Source organism: Prenolepis imparis, unplaced genomic scaffold, assembly GCF_030444845.1.
Source record: "Prenolepis imparis isolate NDT839.2.m4 unplaced genomic scaffold, iyPreImpa1.0 SCAF_80, whole genome shotgun sequence".
Classification (NCBI taxonomy): Eukaryota; Metazoa; Arthropoda; class Insecta; order Hymenoptera; family Formicidae; genus Prenolepis; species Prenolepis imparis.
In genome coordinates this window covers 106,928-128,018 of record NW_028141238.1, presented here as the reverse complement: position 1 = coordinate 128,018, position 21,091 = coordinate 106,928, and the positions used below count along the sequence as shown (strand labels likewise).

Genomic DNA, 21,091 nt, shown 5'->3' with positions numbered 1-21,091 from the left:
GTGGAGTTGGTGGGATTGCTATCAACAAGAGTTTTCGAACGGCCAAATGTGTGCTGTGCTGTGTCATAATATTTACAAACAGAAATGGCTAATTCAAGTGAGATTCGTCAAAAACGTATATTAGTATTAGCTGTAATTGCTTCCGACCAATTATTACAAAATGTTATGTCAGACAGTAGCAGTGAAAGTGAAGAAGAATTCGATTTTATATCGTATAAAATGCGATTAAAAGTGCGAGGTGGTAGAAATACACCAGCACGTGTTAAAAATTATATATCAGAAACAATTCCACGAATGACTAATAAAGCATTTCGCGAGCATTTTCGGATGATTCCGAGTAGTTTTGAGAAATTGGAAACGCGTTTGGGCCCAGTATTATCTATTACAAATGATACAGGCCGACCTATGATACCGGCAAGAAACCAACTATTATCGGTTTTGTGGCTGCTAGCTACTCCAGATTCTTATAGGTAAGGAAACTAACATATTGTCTATTATTCATTGTTGTGGAAATTGATAAGGTAACTATCATTTATTTTCTTGTTTAGATCTGTAGCTGACCGTTTTGGTATGGGCAAGTCATCATTGAGTAACTGCTTTATGCGTGTCATTAAAGTTCTCAATGACATTGCTGATGATGTAATTGTTTGGCCAACAGGTAACAAACTTCTTACTGTAAAAGAGAAATTTAGAAAAAATGGTGGTTTGCCTGATGTCATTGGCGCAATTAATGGCACTGATATTGAAGTGAAAGGTCCTAAAGTAAATAGAATGATATATCATGTACTGTACTGTTAAACAAATTTTTTTGTTAGTTAAAGAAAAATTTTGTGTGTCTTTGCAGGAACATTCTCAATTTTACATCAACAGAAAGAAACGATTTAGCATTACTCTCCAAGCTGTTTGTGATTCTCAGCTTAGCTTTACAGACTGTTTTGCTGGTTTTGCGGGCTCTGTTGGCGATCTGCGAGTTTTCAGAAACTCAGATTTATGGCATGCAGTTCAAGAAAATAGGCGAGCCTTTTTCCCTGATCAGGAATTTATCATTGGGGACAAAGCATACCCTATTTTGACATGGTGCATTCCACCTTTCCGTAACTTAGGAAATTTAACACAAGCACAGCAAAAATTCAATGACATTCTCTCTAAAATAAGACAGGTAATTGAACGAGCTTTTACTCTGCTAAAGGGAAGATGGAGACAATTAAAACCTCGATATGAATAGAGATGATATGATTCCCTTTACGATAATAGCTTGTTGTGTGCTGCACAATGTATGTCTCGATGGTGTAAATAATGCCATTGATGATTTTATTGATGAAGGGCATGATAATACATTTAATGATGAAGTTTTTCAGGACGTTATTATAAACGATGCAGATGGTGAAATAAAGCGAAATTACTTAGTTACACTTGTATCCTAAACTTTTATTATAAATCTGTTAATAAATTGTAATGTTTCATTATATATATGTATAAATGTATAAATATGTGTAAATAAAATAAAATTAAAGTATATTAAAGTTGTTTATTAAAGTATAACAATATATTTTTATATGAAGTAATTATAAATCAGACTTGAATTAAATTGACACTCATCTTTGTCCAGTTCCGCACTTACAAACAACAATACATATCACAGTATTTAACTAAGAATATGATCTATATTTGGCACAAGATTAGAGTCATTCCATAATAGGTTGCAAATGTCCTCTTTGCCAGTTGATAATTGCGGATTGACCAAGCAAATAAGCAACTTGTCAGCTGGCAACGAGGGTATTTGCAATTTATTATGGAATGACTCTTAGAATAAAATGTTATAACTAAAAGTAAAAAAAACAGAATTTTTTTTATATCTTAATGAAAATAAAATAACATTTTTACGAAAATAAAATAACTAATAGTAACAGTACAGTTTTTAAATAGAATCTTACTATACTCTAACACAAATATAAAAATCGCCTTTTTTAAAGAATAATATAATAGTACTACATATCTTTCACATAACTTAATAATATTTAATAATACTTGAACTAAATAAAATTTTTTTAAATAGTACATTTTTTGTACACAAACTTAAGCCGTAATCAGACTAGAGATTGAGATTGAATTGCAATTTGATCAATCAAAGCAAAGTTCACTAAACTTCAGAGTAGTTTTCTTTCTTTTGATTGTTCAAATTCCAATTTAATTTCAATCTCAATCTCTACTCTGATTACGGCTTTAGTGCTTTAACAATATAAAAATCTTTCACAAAACTACAACAAATATTTATGATAGATCAAAACAATATTTTAAAAGAAGGTACAACATATCACAGTATTTCAGTTATTGTCACACTTAATGCTATTAGGGAGAATTCTTTCTATTGTATTTGATCTAAGTGATTCTGATGTGAATCTAAGTTTACAGAATCACTTAAATCAAGTATAATAGAAAGAATGGAACACTAACATTCAAAGTTTATCGAGAAGTTTGGACATAAAGCTTTCATAAACTTTAATGGCTGTTTCCTTTTTCTCCATACTTTCCTTGTGATGTTTTTCTCGTGCTTCTTCCTTCTTTTCTGCTTCAGCTTGATTAGCCAATAATCAAATCTCTAATTGATGTTCCATTCTTGTTTTTTTTTCGTATTCTCTTTCTTTTGTATTTTTAATTCCTGATCAGCACTGTCACTGCTTTCACATGCATCTGTAGAAGTATTTTCTGATTGTGAAGTTGAAGGACCACTTCGAAGAACAGAGGAATATCTTTTCAGACTAGATGCAATAGAAACAGGTTTAACGATTGGTTTCATATATGAGTACTTCTTCCATTTCATTATAAAATTTGCACGTTTTGGGTTGTACACCTGTCTGTGCATTATAATCTTTTGTTGCCATGTAATGTCTTCTGAGGTCTTTAAATTTATTTTCACACTGTACAGCATTGAAAATCCAGTTAGGGTTCATTTTTCGTAGGCTTTCAGAAATCATCCGCCATACTTGCACATTTTTCATTACAGAACTTTTAAACAACGATTCATGATCCTGCCACAGTTTGATCAAGGCCTTAATAGCATTTTCGTCCTTTCATTTCACAGCTGTCTCTTGTGATTTTGATTTTACAGGTACTTCTACAGATTTTTCAGGTTCCATAGAGTCATCATCATCATCTTCTTGTAAAGGTTTTTCCAGTACATTTTTAGATGCTGTAAATAATGTTCGTAGGAAAATTATAAAACATATACATATGATAAAAAATACTGACTTTCACATTAGATATTCAGAAAATAGCAACTTGTAACGTAACAGTAATGAATTAAGTAAAGGTCTTACCAAAGGAAGGAGCTGAAGGTATGTTGAAAAACTTTTGTAAATCTTTACAGTCGGTGACCACGCATATCTTTTTATCTGTCACATAAATACATGTTATAAATATAATATAAATTCAAATATAATACAAAATGAAAAATACATCAAAAGAAATTAACCTAACCTAATTAAGGAAATTTATAAACTTATTTATGCTTAGTACCTATAATGTCATATACATAAAAGTTTCCCTTATCATCCTTTTGTGGATTTCCCTTACTATCAACACACAAATTATGGCGACCGGGAATTAAGGTTATCATCTTAAATAAGTAAAACACAACTAACTGACAGCTCTGCTCTATCCCGCCAATTTTCGCGCTTCCTCGATTTCCACGAATTCCACCGTAAAAAAATAGAGTGGAGAAAAGTCACATGAGTGCTCAAGAATGTAGAGTTTTAGAACAACCACGAGTATATGCTCAGTGTGCCCACTAGGTGTTTTCGATCGAACTGAGTGTGACATTATACACACGTGTTGTTTTCGAACGCACCCCTACGTGAGCGTGTTGCACGTTGCGTATATGGCGTGTTGCACGTTCCGTATATGTCGGTAAGTCAGCTGTTGTGTGGAGTAAGCATTTTTGATTGTTGGCGATCAACGTTGGCGTTTTTTAATAGGGTACGTAAGTGTAATATTAATGCATGTTGTTTTTTATTGCACGTGGTGTTGGAAAATAGTATAATATTGTTAATTAAAGTTTTTGTGTGTATATACGTGTGTCTAATATTAGTTTTAGATTCTAAATTGCGTTTCTTCTTTTTTCTCGCATGTGCTTTTACGAGCAGCGTTAAATATATATATTTGTTTAATCCACGAATATGTTGGAGCAGGACACGCCGAGGGGACGAAAGTTCCAAACACGGAGCTATAATGCGTGTGATAGATATTCACCTTATAGCTTTGTGTTTGGCATAATCTTCCTCCCATGCATCTCACCCAACAAGGTAACTACAAGGTAAATATTTTTTTCCTTTTTTTTTGAGTTAATTAAAGTAAATTCTATAAATTTTTTTTTATTTTCTGTTCAACTGTAGTAAATTTTGGATATTGTTAAGAATTTGAGTAAATTAAAGTAATTGTGAGTAAATTTGATCAAATTTGGTATTTTCTGGTAAATTCTGGTGAATTTGTAACAATTTTTAAGAGATTTTGTTCAATTCTATCAAATTCAGCATTTTCAAACTTTATTTCATTATATTTACAACAATTTTCATTAATTTCAGTACATTAAATTAAATTCGAGCAAATTTGGTATTTTCTGGTAAATTCTAGTGAATTTGTAACAATTTTTACGATATTTTGTTAAATTCTATCAAATTATGCATTTTCTAACTTTATTTAATTATATTTACAACAATTTTCATTAATTTGTGTACATTTTACAAAATTCGACCAAATTTGGTATTTTCTGGTAAATTCTAGTCAATTTTGAACTATTTTTACGATATTTTGTTAAATTCTATCAAATTCAGCATTTTCAAACTTTATTTCATTATATTTACAACAATTTTCATTAATTTCACTACATTTAACTAAATTCGAGCAAATTTGGTATTTTCTGGTAAATTCTAGTGAATTTGTAACAATTTTTACGATATTTTGTTAAATTCTATCAAATTCAGCATTTTCAAACTTTATTTCATTATATTTACAACAATTTTCATTAATTTCACTACATTTAACTAAATTCGAGCAAATTTGGTATTTTCTGGTAAATTCTAGTGAATTTGTAACAATTTTTACGATATTTTGTTAAATTCTATCAAATTCAGCATTTTCAAACTTTATTTCATTATATTTACAACAATTTTCATTAATTTCACTACATTTAACTAAATTCGAGCAAATTTGGTATTTTCTGGTAAATTCTAGTGAATTTGTAACAATTTTTACGATATTTTGTTAAATTCTATCAAATTCTGCATTTTCTAACTTTATTTCATTATATTTACAACAATTTTCATTAATTTCACTACATTTAACTAAATTGGAGTAAATTTGGTATTTTCTGGTAAATTCTAGTGAATTTGTAACAATTTTTACGATATTTTGTTAAATTCTATCAAATTCTGCATTTTCTAACTTTATTTCATTATATTTACAACAATTTTCATTTATTTCACTACATTTAACTAATAGCGTTTTCGATTGGGAAAAAGTTAGTGCGCACCAGTGCGTACTCAGTTCACATGAACACTGGACAAGTTCCATGGGTTGCACTGAATAGTGCAGGTGAAAAAGAACACGCCGAAATTTTCAGTGCCACTTGAGTTGACTAGATCGCGGGAAGAACGAAAAAGTAACCTCGGCATCTCGTGTTCAGTTAAGTAATGATTTTTACTATATGTAATTAAATAATATAAAAGATGATCAAGAATATCACGTATTTATCAATAATTATACACACTTACATGCAATAAATTATTACATGCAATGGCACAAATAAAAAAATTTTAATTTAATCTTTGAGTTTTTACTAATATTTGATATTATTCATTTAGGATTGAAAGCATTTTCATAATGGAAAAAATAAATGTCGCGTGCAGTTTCTGTGGAATTGTTGGATCATATAAGACTATATTGAATCATATTAATTATGATCATCCCGATCCAGAAACTAACAATTGTGAATCCCAGGCTGGATGTAGCAATGTTCAGGAATCGCAAGAAAATTCAGAAGTAGACGAGACTGATAATAGCAAAAGTAATATATTTGTTTTTTGTGGAAATTATGAACAAATAATATTTTTTACTGTGCTGCTTATGGCCAATTTCTTCACCTCTAGATAACTTTATCTAACAGATAACTTGGTGATTATTGGTAAATAAATTATAATAGACATTTATCAATGCAATGAAGGTCTAATAATACAAATATTTTAAGATTTGGCAGAATGGAGTGAAGGTGAAACGAAATTTCTCCTAGATAAATATGGTCAATACATGGTTATGATTGGTCCGATGAAACAATTTAAAACAAAGAAAACTATGTGGGAGAAAATAGCAATGGACTTAAAAAATATTTTTGGTGTGTCCAAAACATCCCTGCAATGTGAAAATCGGTATAAAACCATCATGAAACGAAAGAAGAAGGCAATCGATAACAACAAAAGTACAGGGCGGAGTAAAATGACTGTTCCTTATGAAAATGAATTATCAGGAATTGTAGGATTAGATGATAGCATAGAACCTGAGGTATAATTTTAATTTTAAATCATGTAATCAATCTTATAAATTTTTAATTATATTTTGTAATTTTAACATTATTTGTGTATAAATATAGGTTTTAATGGACGCCAAACATCTAGTTGTAAAGAAGAAACGAATATTATCTAATCTTGGAAATGAAACCAAAGAAAACGTTTCTGATAAAGAGACAAATGCGAAAAAGAAAAAGAAGATTTCTAATAAGAATCGAAGTGTCGAAGACACTTTGAAGGAAATACATGAAAAGAAAGAAGAAGGTAGAGAACGAAGACATCGAGAAAAACTTGAGTTGTTTAAACAATTTTGTGACAAATATTACGAAAAGAAAAGTGAATAATATAACATTCCAAACACTTTCAACGAATAAGTTATATACATTTATATATATGTAAACCCCTTCAGGGTTAGCCGAGTAAACGGCATTACTTCCAAATATTGTACCAAAGTATTTGCATTATTTCCAAATATTCTACCAAACTTAATATTGTGTCATGTTTTGTGTTCATTATTATTATTTTTTATTTTATTTTAATTTAAAGACTGTTACACAAATTAAGGCATTAATAATAGAATAAGAATTTTATTTTATTTTTGTAATTATATTTTATTTTTGTTATTTAGAATTAGAATGTAAGTGCAATGGAAAAAATAGATATAATGAGATGCAAGAACTATAAACATTAAAACATTTAACAAGTAATAGATATTGTTTCATTTTTTATTCATGTTTTTTTAATAAAATGTACATATGATCCAAAAACCTTTAAATTTAAAACTATCATCTATTTACTATTAACTATTATCAAATGATTCGCATATTTCATTTCTCTTCTGCTCTCCTCTTCTTTTTGCTTCTATTTCTCCCAAAACTTGGGGATCATCGATATTAAATATTTCATCATTATTGGGCTCGTTTATTAATTCTATGTCGAATGAATCCTTCAAATCAATACACAAATTATGCAATACGCAACATGCCATTATAAATTTTGACATTTTTTTGACATCGTGAAATTGTAATTCTATTAACTGACGAAATCGCGACTTTAACAAGCCAAATGCATTTTCGATAAGCACTCTAGTTCCACAAAGCTTTTTGTTATATATTCTTTGTGATCGAATAAGATTTCCATAATCTTTATAAGGTGTTAAAAGATATTCCCTTATTGGGTAAGCACTATCGCCTAACAAGTGATACTTTCCATTTTGACATATACCACTAATATTTTTGCTTATGAAGGATAATGTGAATGTCCTGCTATCGTGAAGTTTGCCAGCCACTCCAGTGAAGGCGTCAATAAATCTCTTCTCATCATCACAAATTCCTTGTAATACAAGACTCGTTTTGTCATGTCGATTAGCGTAAGTAGATCTTATTTTATACTTAGGAGTTCGAATGTTTATATACGATCCATCAATACATCCTAATACATTTGGAAAACCTGATATCTGAAAAGAAATAATTATTTATTATTTTAATTTATAACAATTCAATAATAATTAAAAGTAATTTTCTTTTATTTAAGATGTAACCTTTGAAAAACGATAAGCCAGCTCATCTTTTTCTTCGTCATTATTAGGAAACTTTATAACATCTTTCGCTATGCTTAAAAGATAATTCATAACCCTTGATAAAATCATTTCGCAGGTTGAAATAGCTGTATCGAATCGATCTGCTACGTCTCGCATCGATGATTTGTTTCCTGCAAACCTATAAAATATATTATATCAATTTTTATACAATTATAATTATTAAAAGGAACTGTTTTCTGCTGTACTAACCACAAAAAAGATAAAATATGCTTTTCAGCAGAAACTGCTGATCTACCACCATGCATTTCATTTTTTGGAAAGAAATCTGATTGCTGAAAACCATCTATTAATTGCTCACATGTTTCTGGACACATTCTGAAGTGCCTACAGAACTATGACAAATATAAAAATTATTATTATTCAGTATAAAAATGCTATTATATTACATTAAGTACATTAATTATATTTTAAAAAAGGGTATAGGTTCGATGTTTATATAAAAAGATATAACACTTACGGTGTCATTATCCATTTTTTTCACACATTCTACATAATTTACAGTTTTTGGAATTATTCTTCTAGTTCGAAGAGTTGTAATTATTTCTTCTTCCTCGCTTGAACTAGAAGAAGATTCCAAAAATGTCTCCAAAATATTAAAGAGAGCCAAATCCGAATTGCTCATTATGAATTTTCGTTCGTTATTATTCAAAAGAATGCCCTACTGCTTGCATGCATCCAGTGCACTGAACTGGCACCGTCAAAATATCTCGTGCCACTTAGTGCGCACTGAGTGCGCACTATGCGAGTGTCGTGCGTTCAAACGAACACGCAACACTAGTCAAGTGCGCATTGGCACTGCCAATCGAACACGCGCCTGACACTCAGTGCAGCCAGTGCACCCCAATCGAAAACGCTATAAATTGGAGCAAATTTGGTATTTTCTGGTAAATTCTAGTGAATTTTTAACAATTTTTACGAGATTTTGTTTAATTCTATCAAATTCTGCATTTTCTAACTTTATTTCATTATATTTACAACAATTTTCATTCATTTCACTACATTTAACTAAATTCGAGCAAATTTGGTCTTTTCTGGTAAATTCTGGTGAATTTTTAACAATTTTTAAGACATTTTGTTAAATTCTATCAAATTCTGCATTTTCTAACTTTATTTTATTATCAAACAATCAATAATAGGCCAACTTGCGAGCCGAATAATCAAGATGTTAAACAGATTCTTTATTAAGGAATAAATTAAGTTATTAAAAAAACATGTAAACGTTTCGACAGTACAACTGTCTTTTTCAATACAAAAACTTAAGACATATTATTTTACATATTATATATTGGTATTTTCTGGTAAATTCTAGTGAATTTTTAACTATTTTTAAGAGATTTTGTTAAATTCAATCAAATTCTGCATTTTCTCACTGTATTATTATATTTATAACAATTTTCATTAATTTTTGTACATTAAACTAAAAGGCTCGACTCGGCTGGGAGTTCAGCTCGGCTACGCGGCATGCCAATCTTGACTGCTACGACCACGGCGTGTTGCACGTTCCGTATATGGCAGTCAGCTGTTTGCAAGTTTTTTGCTAATTTGTATTGACGATCAACGTTGCCGTTTCTTGATAGGTACGTAGGTGTAATATAAATGCATGTTGGGTTTCATTGCACGTGGTGTAAGAAAATAGGTGAAGAATGTGTTAAAGTATTTCATTTAATAGGAATGCATGTTGGTTTTTCTCGTACGTAATGTTTTAGTATAGGTTATGATTGTGTGAAAGGCTTTTGTACCAAGTACCTATGTGTAATATTGTTATAACATTTTACCTACTTTACAACAATTTTAATGAATAATAATACATTAAAGTTAATTGTCTTAAATTTTGTACTTAATAATAATTCCTACAATATTTTTTACAATTGTTAAGATTTGGAGTTTATTTATGAAAATTTTACTAAATTCAATAAAATTTGGTATCTTGTTATTTAATTCAATTCAGTTTTCAACAATTTAAATCTATTTTTATAAATTGAACTTATTTCTTAACAATTTGGTATTTTATAGTAATTTCTAGTAAATTTTGCATAATTGTAAATAATTTTAGTTTATTTCACTAAATTTTACTCAATTCTATACAATTTGGTATTTTGTTATTAAATTCTATCAAGTTATCAACTATTGAAATAAATTTTAATAAATTTTAGTAAATTTGGTTTTTTATTGTAAATTATACTGAATTTCGCGCAAATCTATTTTTTTGCGTACTAACTAATTGTTTATTCCACTTGATTTTGCAAAGACGATGCCTCGTCGACGTGGCCCTCGAGTGTGTCATTATTTAACGGATGACGTTCCCGATGTGGAGCGAGCGATGAGCGACTTATTGGGTAAGTATATATTTGTAAATGAAAGATATAACATCTCGTAACAATTGTTTCTATCGATTTGATGTTATAGACGCGGAGAGGCGACGCGTCCAAATACTTACTGAGCTCAAAAAGTTGCGGTTCCTAATTTTGTTGAGGGGCCACCTCGACGAGAGGGTGAGGCGCAACTTAAGTGCCCAAATTGTGGAGCTCATCCCTCAACTTCAGCGGTCCGAGAGGCTGTATAATACACTCATTATAATCATCCGCATTTTGCGCAGGTATTTTCGCTAATTTTTTTTTACCATGTTTCCTGCAGTGCAGTGCAAATAAATTGTAACTACATTTTGTCGCGTTTTTTATAATTTTTTCTCCTTTTCCCTACTTTAAAGTGTTTTCATTAATTTCAGTACATTTAACTAAATTCGTGCAAATTTGGTATTTTCTGGTAAATTCTGGTGAATTTTTAACCAATTTTTAAGACATTTTGTTAAATTCTATCAAATTCTGCATTTTTAAACTTTATTTTATTATATTTACAACAATTTTCATTCATTTCACTATATTTAACTAAATTCGAGCAAATTTGGTATTTTCTGGTTAATTCTAGTGAATTTTTTACTATTTTTACAAGATTTTGTTAAATTCAATCAAATTCTGCATTTTCTCACTGTATTATAATATTTATATCAATTTTCATTAATTTTTGTACATTAAACTAAAAGGCTCGACTCGGCTGGGAGTTCGGCTCGGCTACGCGGCATGCCAATCTTGATTGCTACGACCACGGCGTGTTGCACGTTCCGTATATGGCAGTCAGCTGTTGGCAAGTGTTTTGCGATTTTTCTTGGCGATCAACGTTGGCGTTTGTTTATAGGTACGTAGGTGTAATATAAATGCATGTTGGGTTTCATTACACGTTGTGTAGGAAAATAGGTGAAGAATGTGTTAAACTATTTCATTTAATGGGAATGCATGTTGCTTTTTCTCTTACGTAATGTTAAAATATAGATTAGGATTCTGTTAAAGGTTTTTGTAGCAAGTACCTATGTGTAATATTGTTATTAAATTTTACCTACTTTTCCACAATTTAAATCAATTGTGATAAATTGTAGTCAATTTTGTTAAATTTTGTATTTTATAATAATTTCTACTAAATTTGCGACAATTGTACAGAATTTCGGTTTATTTATCTAAATTTTACTAATTCTATCAAATTTGGTATCTTGTTATTTTATTCTATTAAGTTTTCAACTATTTTAATAAATTTTTTTTAATTTTAATCCGAGCCTCCTAACTCGTCAACGGTTCGAGATACGAGGTCGGACAAGACGACCTTTTTTGTACATCTCAAAGAGATGTACAAGATAGGACTAACGTCGATCTCGTATCTCGTATCGTTCAAGAGTTGGGAGATTATTTATCGTTTGCTATCTTTTAATTCTCATTTCAGTAATCCAGCAAGCATGCCCCTCAATCCGGACCGACGGACACGCCTCCACGTTCCCGCATATTGGATGTGGGAGGACGCTATCAGGGAGGAGGCCGCTAGGCAAGCGGACATCGCAGACCGGGATACTGCGAGTGTCGGTACGTAGATGGAATAACTTCTTTTTGGGTTACCCTTAAAATATTTCTTCAGTTTCAGATAATACTCCCGACGCCGAGTTTCTCGACTTTCTAGATAGTATCCCGAGGGAAGTCCGCATGTAGGCCGTCGAGCGAATGCGGCGAGCGGAGGGAGATAGACGTCCGAGTGGTAAGTACATATTTCTTTACATTGAATCCCATCCCTTCGCGGTTAAATATTTAATAATTTTTTTATTTTTCAGCAACCAATATGGAGAGTGCGCGCCGCCTCGTTCAGTACCTTCCCATGGAAATCCAGGCGGAGACTAACCACTTTTTACAGTGGTCCATGGGCGGTAGGAGCGAGGTGCAGTGCGAGGTCGGCGCATCCGGTGGTAGGTACATTTTCAATAATTTTTATTCATCCTTTACAGGATATTTATTTTTTTTCATCTTTTCAGGAACGAGTCCTAATGTGTCGGACGTGTCCGACGACACATTAGGGCTCATCGAGAGCTTTCCACTGGAGGAGCGCGCGGACCTCTGGCGCCTCTACGAGGGGCGTGGAGGCAGGTAGGAGGGCGGAGAGACGGGCGAGGGAGAGAGAGGAAGACTAGTTTTATAACATTTTATATGTTATTAATATATTTTATATTATTTTATAACATTTTATATCTTATTCATATATTTTATATTATTTTATAACATTTTATATTTATTCTCAATATTTAGCATGTAAAAAAATTAATAAGACACACACACACACACACACAAGACTCTCGAAAATCCGTCCCCACCTCCACGCGGTGAGAGTCGGGCAACGTCCAGGGTAACTTTGGACGGCTGACGGGGCTCCGGTTATACGCATACTTAATATTTATTACAATTCTCTCTCTCTCTCTCTCTCTCTTTCTCTCTCTCTCTCTCTCTCTCTCTTTCTCTCTCTTTTTCAAGCCAATCTCTCATCCTTCAAACGAATCGTCTCAAGTATTTCCTACTTTTTCCAAATTTTCCACAGTTTTCTAAGTCTTACCAAATTTAGTTTTCCGATTTTGTCGAGTCATGTCCTTCGTACTGAAGACCTTAGAGAGGCTGGTGGACAGATTCCTCAAGTCCAACTCTCTAATACACCATCCTCTAGCTAGCGCCCAATATGCTTATAGGGAGGGCAGGTCTACCGAGACTGCCCTACACCACCTGACAGGCAAAATTGAAGGGCAGCTAGAGGCAAAAGGCTATGCTATCGGAATTTTCCTGGACATTGAGGGAGCTTTTGATAGCACCTCACATGCAGTTATCAGGGAAGCACTGATCAGACATGGAGTTCAAGAACCGCTGGTGGACTGGATAGAAGATATGCTAGCGGACAGATGCCTGTCGGTTGAGTGCCAAGACATCTCCGTCAGAGGAAAACCAACAAGAGGCTGCCCACAGGGAGGAGTCCTATCTCCGCCGCTGTGGTGCCTGGTGATAGACGACCTACTAAAGGAATTACAGAGGAAAGGTTTCTCGACCTTTGGTTATGCTGATGACGTGGCCATCGTGGTAAGAGGATCATTTCTAAATACATTAAGGGACCAAGCAAGGGATACCTTAAGAATTGTGCAAAACTGGTATGAGAACAGAGGTCTATCGGTAAATCCGAGCAAGACAAACATCATCACCAGAAAATATAAACCGGAACCTATAGAGCCGTTAAAACTCTGGGGGAAGGAAATACCTTTTACAGACTCAGTAAAATACCTGGGGTTAATACTAGATCCCAAGCTTAGCTGGGGAAAACATTTAACAGAACGAAGGAAAAAGTTCTACGCATCCATGTGGATGTGCAGAAGAGCAATGAGCAAGTCGTGGGGCATCAGCGCTAGTGCAGCAATGTGGCTGTATGGGGCGGTCCTGCTGCCGCGACTGCTCTATGCATCAGTTATCTGGCGGACGAGAACAAGCAAGAGGGAGGCAGAGAAACTGCTGAGAAGCCTGCAAGGTACCTAAGGGCTGCAGTAGGGGCCATGAGAACCACACCCACAGAGGCGCTTGAAATAGCCCTCAATGTTACGCCACTAGACCTGGCCGTGGTCAAAACAGCCAACACCACGGCATACCGCCTAAAATGTCAGAGTGAATGGAGAGACACTGGACTAGGACACACTAGGCTGGGTCTACTCCGAAAGAAACCTGTCGAGGGCAAACAAGACAGAATAACAAGGAAATACCAGCTGGTAAAACATTTTAAAGTATGGATACCAGAAAGAAACGAATGGCTGAATCCGGGGGGAATCACGAACACAAATGTGGACCGGTGGTTCACGAACGGATCAGGCATAAACAACTGCTTCGGAGCGGGAGTATATGGACCTAGGGAAAACTATAGGGAAAGCATTCCTATGGGAGGCGACTGTACGGTCTTTATGGCCGAGATGCTTGCCATCCTCAGGTGCACCGAACACATCCTAGCTAAAGGAACAAAACGCAGAAAAATATATATCTGCTCGGATAGCCGGGCAGCTCTTTTGGCGTTGGCAAAGACAACCACTGAATCACACTTGGTTTGGGACTGCATGCTAGCGCTGGAGGAGCTGAGCGTATCAAATAAGGTAACTCTAATCTGGGTACCTGGGCACCAAGGTATACCAGGTAACGAAATAGCAGACTCTCTGGCTAGGGAAGGGGCCAGTAAGGCACCAACTAGTCGGGAGGTAGGATTACCTTTCGCGGTGGGCAAAAACTCCATCAGGGAAAGCATAAGCAAACAGCATAAGGCCAGATGGGAGAAGTTGGAAACCTGCCGCCAGGCCAAGTTCCTGATGAAGGACATCAGTGGTGTCAGGACCAAAGAATTACTTGCACTGAATAGGCAGAGACTGAGGGTGGGGATAGGACTACTTACAGGACACTCCCCAATACTTAAAGCTCACCTATTCAACATCAGACTTGCAGATAGGAAGGAGTGTCGACTATGTGGGGAGGAGAAAGAGGACAGCATACATATACTGTGCCAATGCCTGGCTCTTGCTCGCAAGAGGTTTACGACCTGGAGGCAAGGTTTTCTTAAATCCCAAGACTTAAGCGAAACAAGGGTGACGGAACTCATAAGCCTAGTGGAAAATTCTGGGCTGAGATCCCAACACCCCAGTTTGAAAAAGAGTGAGGAGACACAATGGAACTCTTTTTGTTCTGAGTGCCGTCGGGGGCCGTATGGAACCACTCACTTTCCTCTACTACTACTACTACTACTAATTGTCGAGTCATCCGAGTCATTCGAGTTTTCCAAGTTGCCGGAGCCCCGTCAGCCGTCCAAGATCCATATATACAATATATATAAATATCTCCCCTATATGGTGATTTTTTTGTATCTTGATGATCATCGACACGCTGTATCTCGGGAACGCTGCAAGATACGCGAGTTTTAATCGGTCTAGGCTCAAGGAAGCCTTCTCGCTCGTGATTGGTGGGTTTCCAAAAATAGCGATATCTCGGGAACGGTAGGCGATAGAGGATTTTTCTCGGCGGGGTCCGTCTACGTTCGTGGAAGGCGTGATTAGTTGATTTTCATAATCGCGATATCTCAGGAACGGTACGTCGCGGATGAATGGTCAGAAGCGCGATTGATCACGTTTGCGACCACGTTAATGTTGATGGAATAATAAAAAAAAAATTAATTTTTGTTTTTTTAATTTTGTATAATATTTATTTCACATAATTGAGGATCGAAACTCGAGGGACTGGAAGGGGCCAATAGTATCTTGCATCACGCGAAACCCGATCGCTGTGCGACAGATAGGTTCGGAGATATTAATTTACAAAATTTTTTTCTATTTAATTAATTAAATTTTTTCTATCAAACATTAAGGGACGAAACTTGCAGGATCCAAGGGGTTCGATGGTACCTACTTTGTCGCCAAGGAAGATAGCTGTGCGACTTGTAGTTTTCGAGTTATTAATTTTTAAAGTTTTTTCGTTTTTATTCAATTTAACATACGAGATTTAACATAGAGTTATTATGAAATTATTAATTTCATAGATTAATGTACTTATTGCATGTTTAATATGTAAATTTTTCAGAAGAAATGGTCGCAATTTAATCGAAAGATATTGCAATATAAAAAAATCTTACTATAAGAGACTACGTTTAGTGAGAGAAGCGTGGAATGAATTTCTAGAACGACCTGGCAAAACGCGGCTTTTGGAATTAACTGCTGTTTATTTGACGCTATTTATTAATCCCCAAAAGTGTACAGCTTACTCGGAAGTAAAAGCATCATTAGATAAAATGGCACATGAGGTAATGAAATGCCTCAAAGAAAAGCATCCCGATCATCCGATATTCTCGATGTCCACTGAAAATTTAAACTATTGGAGAAACAATAATATCGACGATGCAAATTTATAGAACGAAATTGAAGGGACGCAAATAATAGATACGCTGGATGAATATATTTTTGACACATTAAACTTTCGATCATGCAGATGGGACAACTCAAATTTGGACACATGTGTATAGATGATGTAAATTATTATAGATTATATTATAATTATGGTCAACTACTGCTGTAAGCATGGCTATATGTTTGTTATATATTAACATATTCTCTAATTCATTTTTGTTATGTAATATCTGTAATAGGTCTTAAAAAATAAATGTGGCGAAAATATTATTTTATATATAATATATCACAGCGTGGCCAGGAGACTCGGTTTACGTTGCGATGTGATAAAGATAAATAACTACCCTGCCGCTTTATTTTGCAAAGCAGAATAGTGGGTATAATATTATGTTTGGAATTATCTGAATCGTTCGATAAACTCTTTTATCATCAACACATATATATTTACATATATATAATTTGTATTGTTTTCAGTGCCATGATTAGAAAAGGAAGATGTTTTAGAATAGAGTTTGGGAAATGCCCGTATTGTCTTGTCAACGTACAGATGTTTGACATATTTTATTCACACAAATCTTGCAACAAAGTAATAAATGCTATACAGGTTGGCAATTATTTATATGTGATTTTTATTTATTTTAATACTAAAATATTAGGTGTACAACTTTGCTTCCGCCGTTTTCCTATAGATAGCTTTAGCGGTAAGTAGTGGTCGAAATAAATAGATCATAGACGTCATGCAATAAACTTGGGCATCTGTCAACATAACCCCATAGAAACATTAGTCGATTTGTGTCTGCATCATAAAGTTATTCTCGATTGAAAATGTCAGTTTACGAGCCAAATTCTCGTCATATGCGGGAGGTTTTAATTTTCTGCTTCAATATGAAGAAATCTGCGGCTGAGGCTCATCGAATGCTCTCAAATACTTATGGTGAGGCCGCTATTAGTGAAAGAACGTGTCGTGAGTGGTTTCAACGCTTCAAGAACGGTGATTTTCACGTCGAAGACCGGCATAGCGGTGGAAGAGAGAAGGTTTTCGAAGATGCAGAATTGGAGGCATTACTTAATGAAAACTCGAGTCAAAGTCAAAAAGAATTGACACGATCATTGGGAGTGACTCAACAAGCAATTTCAAAACGCCTCAAAGACATGGGAATGATTCAGAAACAAGGAAATTGGGTGCCGTACGAGTTGAAACCGAGAGATGTTGAACGGCGTTTGTTTGCTTGTGAACAGTTGCTTGAAAGACGGAAGGGATTTCTGCATCGCATTGTGACTGGGGACGAAAAATGGGTTCATTACGATAACCCCAAGCGCAGAAAATTATGGGGCTATCCCGGCCATGCTTCCACGTCGACGGCCAAACCAAATAACCTCCCGCAAATGACGAGAATTTGGCTCGTAAACTGACATTTTCAATCGAGAATAACTTTATGATGCAGACACAAATCGACTAATGTTTCTATGGGGTTATGTTGACAGATGCCCAAGTTTATTGCATGACGTCTATGATCTATTTATTTCGACCACTACTTACCGCTAAAGCTATCTATAGGAAAACGGCGGAAGCAAAGTTGTACACCTAATATATTTGTAACTTTGGCAAAAATATGAGTCAATGAAATATTCCTTTATGCATAGACAGAAAAAATTATATATAGTTTCTATTTTTCAATTTATGTGTGTAATCAGAGCTTTGTCCACATTTAATATTTGCTCATGTTTAATATCCTTTATTTTCAGATATGGGACGAAATGAGACATTTACTTGAGGTAACAATAAATAAATATATACCTAATAAGAACTCAGAGTAATAAGAGTGGAAACCTATGGAATATGACTATAACAATAACGGATATTTTTTCTAATTATTATTAATATAATAATAATAAAAAAAATCTTTGTATAAGGTTTCTCTCTGACACGTATATAATTACGAATTATAATTATCTTTAATTTGACCACCTGTAATTTAATTTGTTTTAATAATCTATTTAGGCATTTATTGACAAAAAAATCAATTAAAGTCTGATCTTAACGTTCCTAGCTCACATTTTGCTTTAAAATATAGTTAAATACAATACTCAAAATATGTAGTAAAAATGATACACAAATGTAATGAATCTACAGATTGTTGTACCAATGTGATAATCAAATGACACTGATATGAAGATACACGTGTTATATTGTACAATACGTCAGACTCTTATGTGCTATATATGTCCCTTGAACTGTTTTGTGAATTGTCACTGTGCAATGTGTATTGTTAAATCACTGTTGTAATTTCAATTTCAACAATGAACAAACATATTACATAATTTTTACTAGAAATAATAAAATTTATTACATAGAAAAAAATAATATCATTAAATGCGTCCTTATTGAAAATACTCTCATCTGTTTATTCTTCAATCTTTCTTTGTGCATAATATAGTGTAATATTTTATTATTTTGGTTTCATATATATTCATTTTGCTCTATTTTTTAATTTAGTCATTTATTTATTTTTGTTATATGCAAAATTAATAATATTTATTACATTATGCAATATTTAGAATGTACCAAACATCTATTAATTATAAAAGTATAAAATTTTTTTTTCAAGAATTACAAAAATTGTTCAAATATAAAATGATGAAAATAAATATTTGACAAGCTGCTCCTTCTCGTGGAATATTCCCGACTGTTACAATATTTTTTATGCATAATTATAAAGATATTTGCTGATGCTGTAAAGACATTTACTGTTGCGCACAACAAACTTGAATTCATTTGTTTAACATTACTGTCTGAATTACAATAATTAAAATACGTTTTTATTTTAAAATCTGCGAGACCGTGGTATGTAGTACTTCTTTAATTCTTTAGCTTTTTCTATCTTAAAGGCATATAAGTACAATGAAAATAGCGTATTCTCAGTTTTTAAATTTCGTTCCTATTTTTGTGCGCAAGACATGTCACGTGACAACTCTATTGTAGGAAGAAACACAATGCACAAGCACTTTTCAGGTAAGGATTTCAGTATAAGAGTGGACAGAGTGTGGAAACTGTTGTAGTGTACATAAAACACGTGCTTGTGCTCTTTGCATCGCCATATACATAGGAGCAGTACAACAGATTGGTGTATTTTTCAAAAGCAGAAAATTAATTACGCGAATTGTTTCTTGTGATCACTTTGATTCATTATATTTTCTTGCGTGTCATTGAAATTTTTTCATAATGACTACGATAATGTGCTTACCTAACGAGCTGATAGAAATCATTCTTAGATACAGTGTTATCACTATTGAAGATATGAATAGCTTCAGATGTACGTGCAAGCGTTTCCAGTTTGCAGCCAAATATGAAAATTTTATGGAAAAGAAGCTTTGTCAGAGGTAATTCTTTTGTTTGCAAAATTTTCCTGCTAGAAATTGCTTTGTCGGCGTCGCGACACTTATCAGCACCATGCAAGTTTGTTACGCCACAGCCTTATCCAAAGAATTGTTAAAATAATACATATCAGGGCATGCTTGCGCCTCATATATGCATATAAATGCCCCAAGTAACACAGTCTGGCTATATTCGCTGCGACAGCAAAAATGTAGCTGGTATAACGCCCTGCCAGCCTTAATTATATCTATTTGGCAGCAAATGCTATTTTGCTGGATTTTTAACTGCAAAAGCGCTGTGATAGTTAATAAAAAAGTCAAAATACAGCCACAGCTATTTTAGCTGTATTAACAGCTGTAAAGTCGCTGTGACAGCGATCAGAAAAGCCAAAATGTAGCCAAAGCTATTTTAGCTGTATTAACAGCTGTAAAGTCGCTGTGACAGCGATCAGAAAAGCCAAAATGTAGCCACAGCTATTTTAGCTGTATTAATAGCTGTAAAGTCGCTGTGACAGCGATCAGAAAAGCCAAAATGTAGCCACAGTTATTTTAGCTGTATAAAAAGCTGTAGAGTCGTTGTGACAGCAATAAAGAAAACCAAAACTAGCCACAGCGATTTTAGCTGCATTAATTGCTATGAATTTGTTGTGATAGCAATAATAAAAAGCAAAAATTTAGCCACAGCTATTTTAGCTGTATTAATGATTGTAAAGACATCATGACAACTATTAAGAAAGGCAAGGAGTAACATGACTATCAGTTTTTATGTTAAATTTTGCATATATCAGCGATGGTCAGCGGACCTAATGCGTTCATTTATGCGGCTCTAAAATGATTACTTAAGGATTTGTATGTAGTTCTGTAATCACTGTACTTATGAATTTGCGTCCGCTTTAGTATACTTATATGTAAGTTATAAATTGTAATAATTTGCAATGATTAATTAATCTTTTTTTTAATCTAAGTTTACCTAAGTTTTTGAAGCGAAGGTTTCGGGTTGTCAGAAGTTCAATCCCAGTTAAAGTAAAAATTTTTTAAAAATATTCTTTTCAATCTTTTTACATAATTTTAAAATTAAAATTTAACTTTTATTGAATATTAATTTACCATATGAAAAACATTATCCATTTATTAATTATATCCGTTATTTTTATATCTTTACTCCGACTAATGTGGCTATGACAACGTCTTTACAGCAAAATAGCTGTGCAACCATATAGCTGTGACATCATTTTCAAAGCCTAAAAATGTTGTCCCATTTTTGCTGCTACAACTTTGTCAAAACGTCAC

At 33.6% G+C, this 21,091-nt stretch overlaps 2 protein-coding genes across 2 annotated transcripts; both read left to right on the top strand.

The window, feature by feature from the left end:
* Positions 1-5,600: 5,600 nt before the first annotated feature.
* Positions 5,601-6,980, top strand: LOC145947438 (uncharacterized). Its single transcript, XM_083057217.1, has 5 exons — positions 5,601-5,679; positions 5,859-6,061; positions 6,284-6,552; positions 6,641-6,821; positions 6,967-6,980. Exons 2-5 carry the CDS (start codon positions 5,878-5,880, stop codon positions 6,978-6,980), a joined length of 648 nt encoding a protein of 215 aa, XP_082913343.1. The 5' UTR covers positions 5,601-5,679; positions 5,859-5,877.
* A 7,070-nt stretch (positions 6,981-14,050) lies between these two features.
* Positions 14,051-16,431, top strand: LOC145947436 (uncharacterized). Its single transcript, XM_083057216.1, has 2 exons — positions 14,051-15,185; positions 16,202-16,431. Exons 1-2 carry the CDS (start codon positions 14,051-14,053, stop codon positions 16,429-16,431), a joined length of 1,365 nt encoding a protein of 454 aa, XP_082913342.1.
* The last annotated feature ends 4,660 nt before the right edge of the window (positions 16,432-21,091 follow it).

Bases quoted from the DNA above. Each gene is read 5' to 3' on its own strand.
- LOC145947436 (XM_083057216.1), top strand. From the start codon at position 14,051: ATGAGAACCACACCCACAGAGGCGCTTGAAATAGCCCTCAATGTTACG. The intron at 15,186-16,201 runs GTGAGGAGACAC...ATGAATTTCTAG, and splicing joins ACACCCCAGTTTGAAAAAGA to AACGACCTGGCAAAACGCGG.
- LOC145947438 (XM_083057217.1), top strand. From the start codon at position 5,878: ATGGAAAAAATAAATGTCGCGTGCAGTTTCTGTGGAATTGTTGGATCA. The intron at 6,062-6,283 runs GTAATATATTTG...AATTTCTCCTAG, and splicing joins CGAGACTGATAATAGCAAAA to ATAAATATGGTCAATACATG. The intron at 6,553-6,640 runs GTATAATTTTAA...GTATAAATATAG, and splicing joins ATGATAGCATAGAACCTGAG to GTTTTAATGGACGCCAAACA.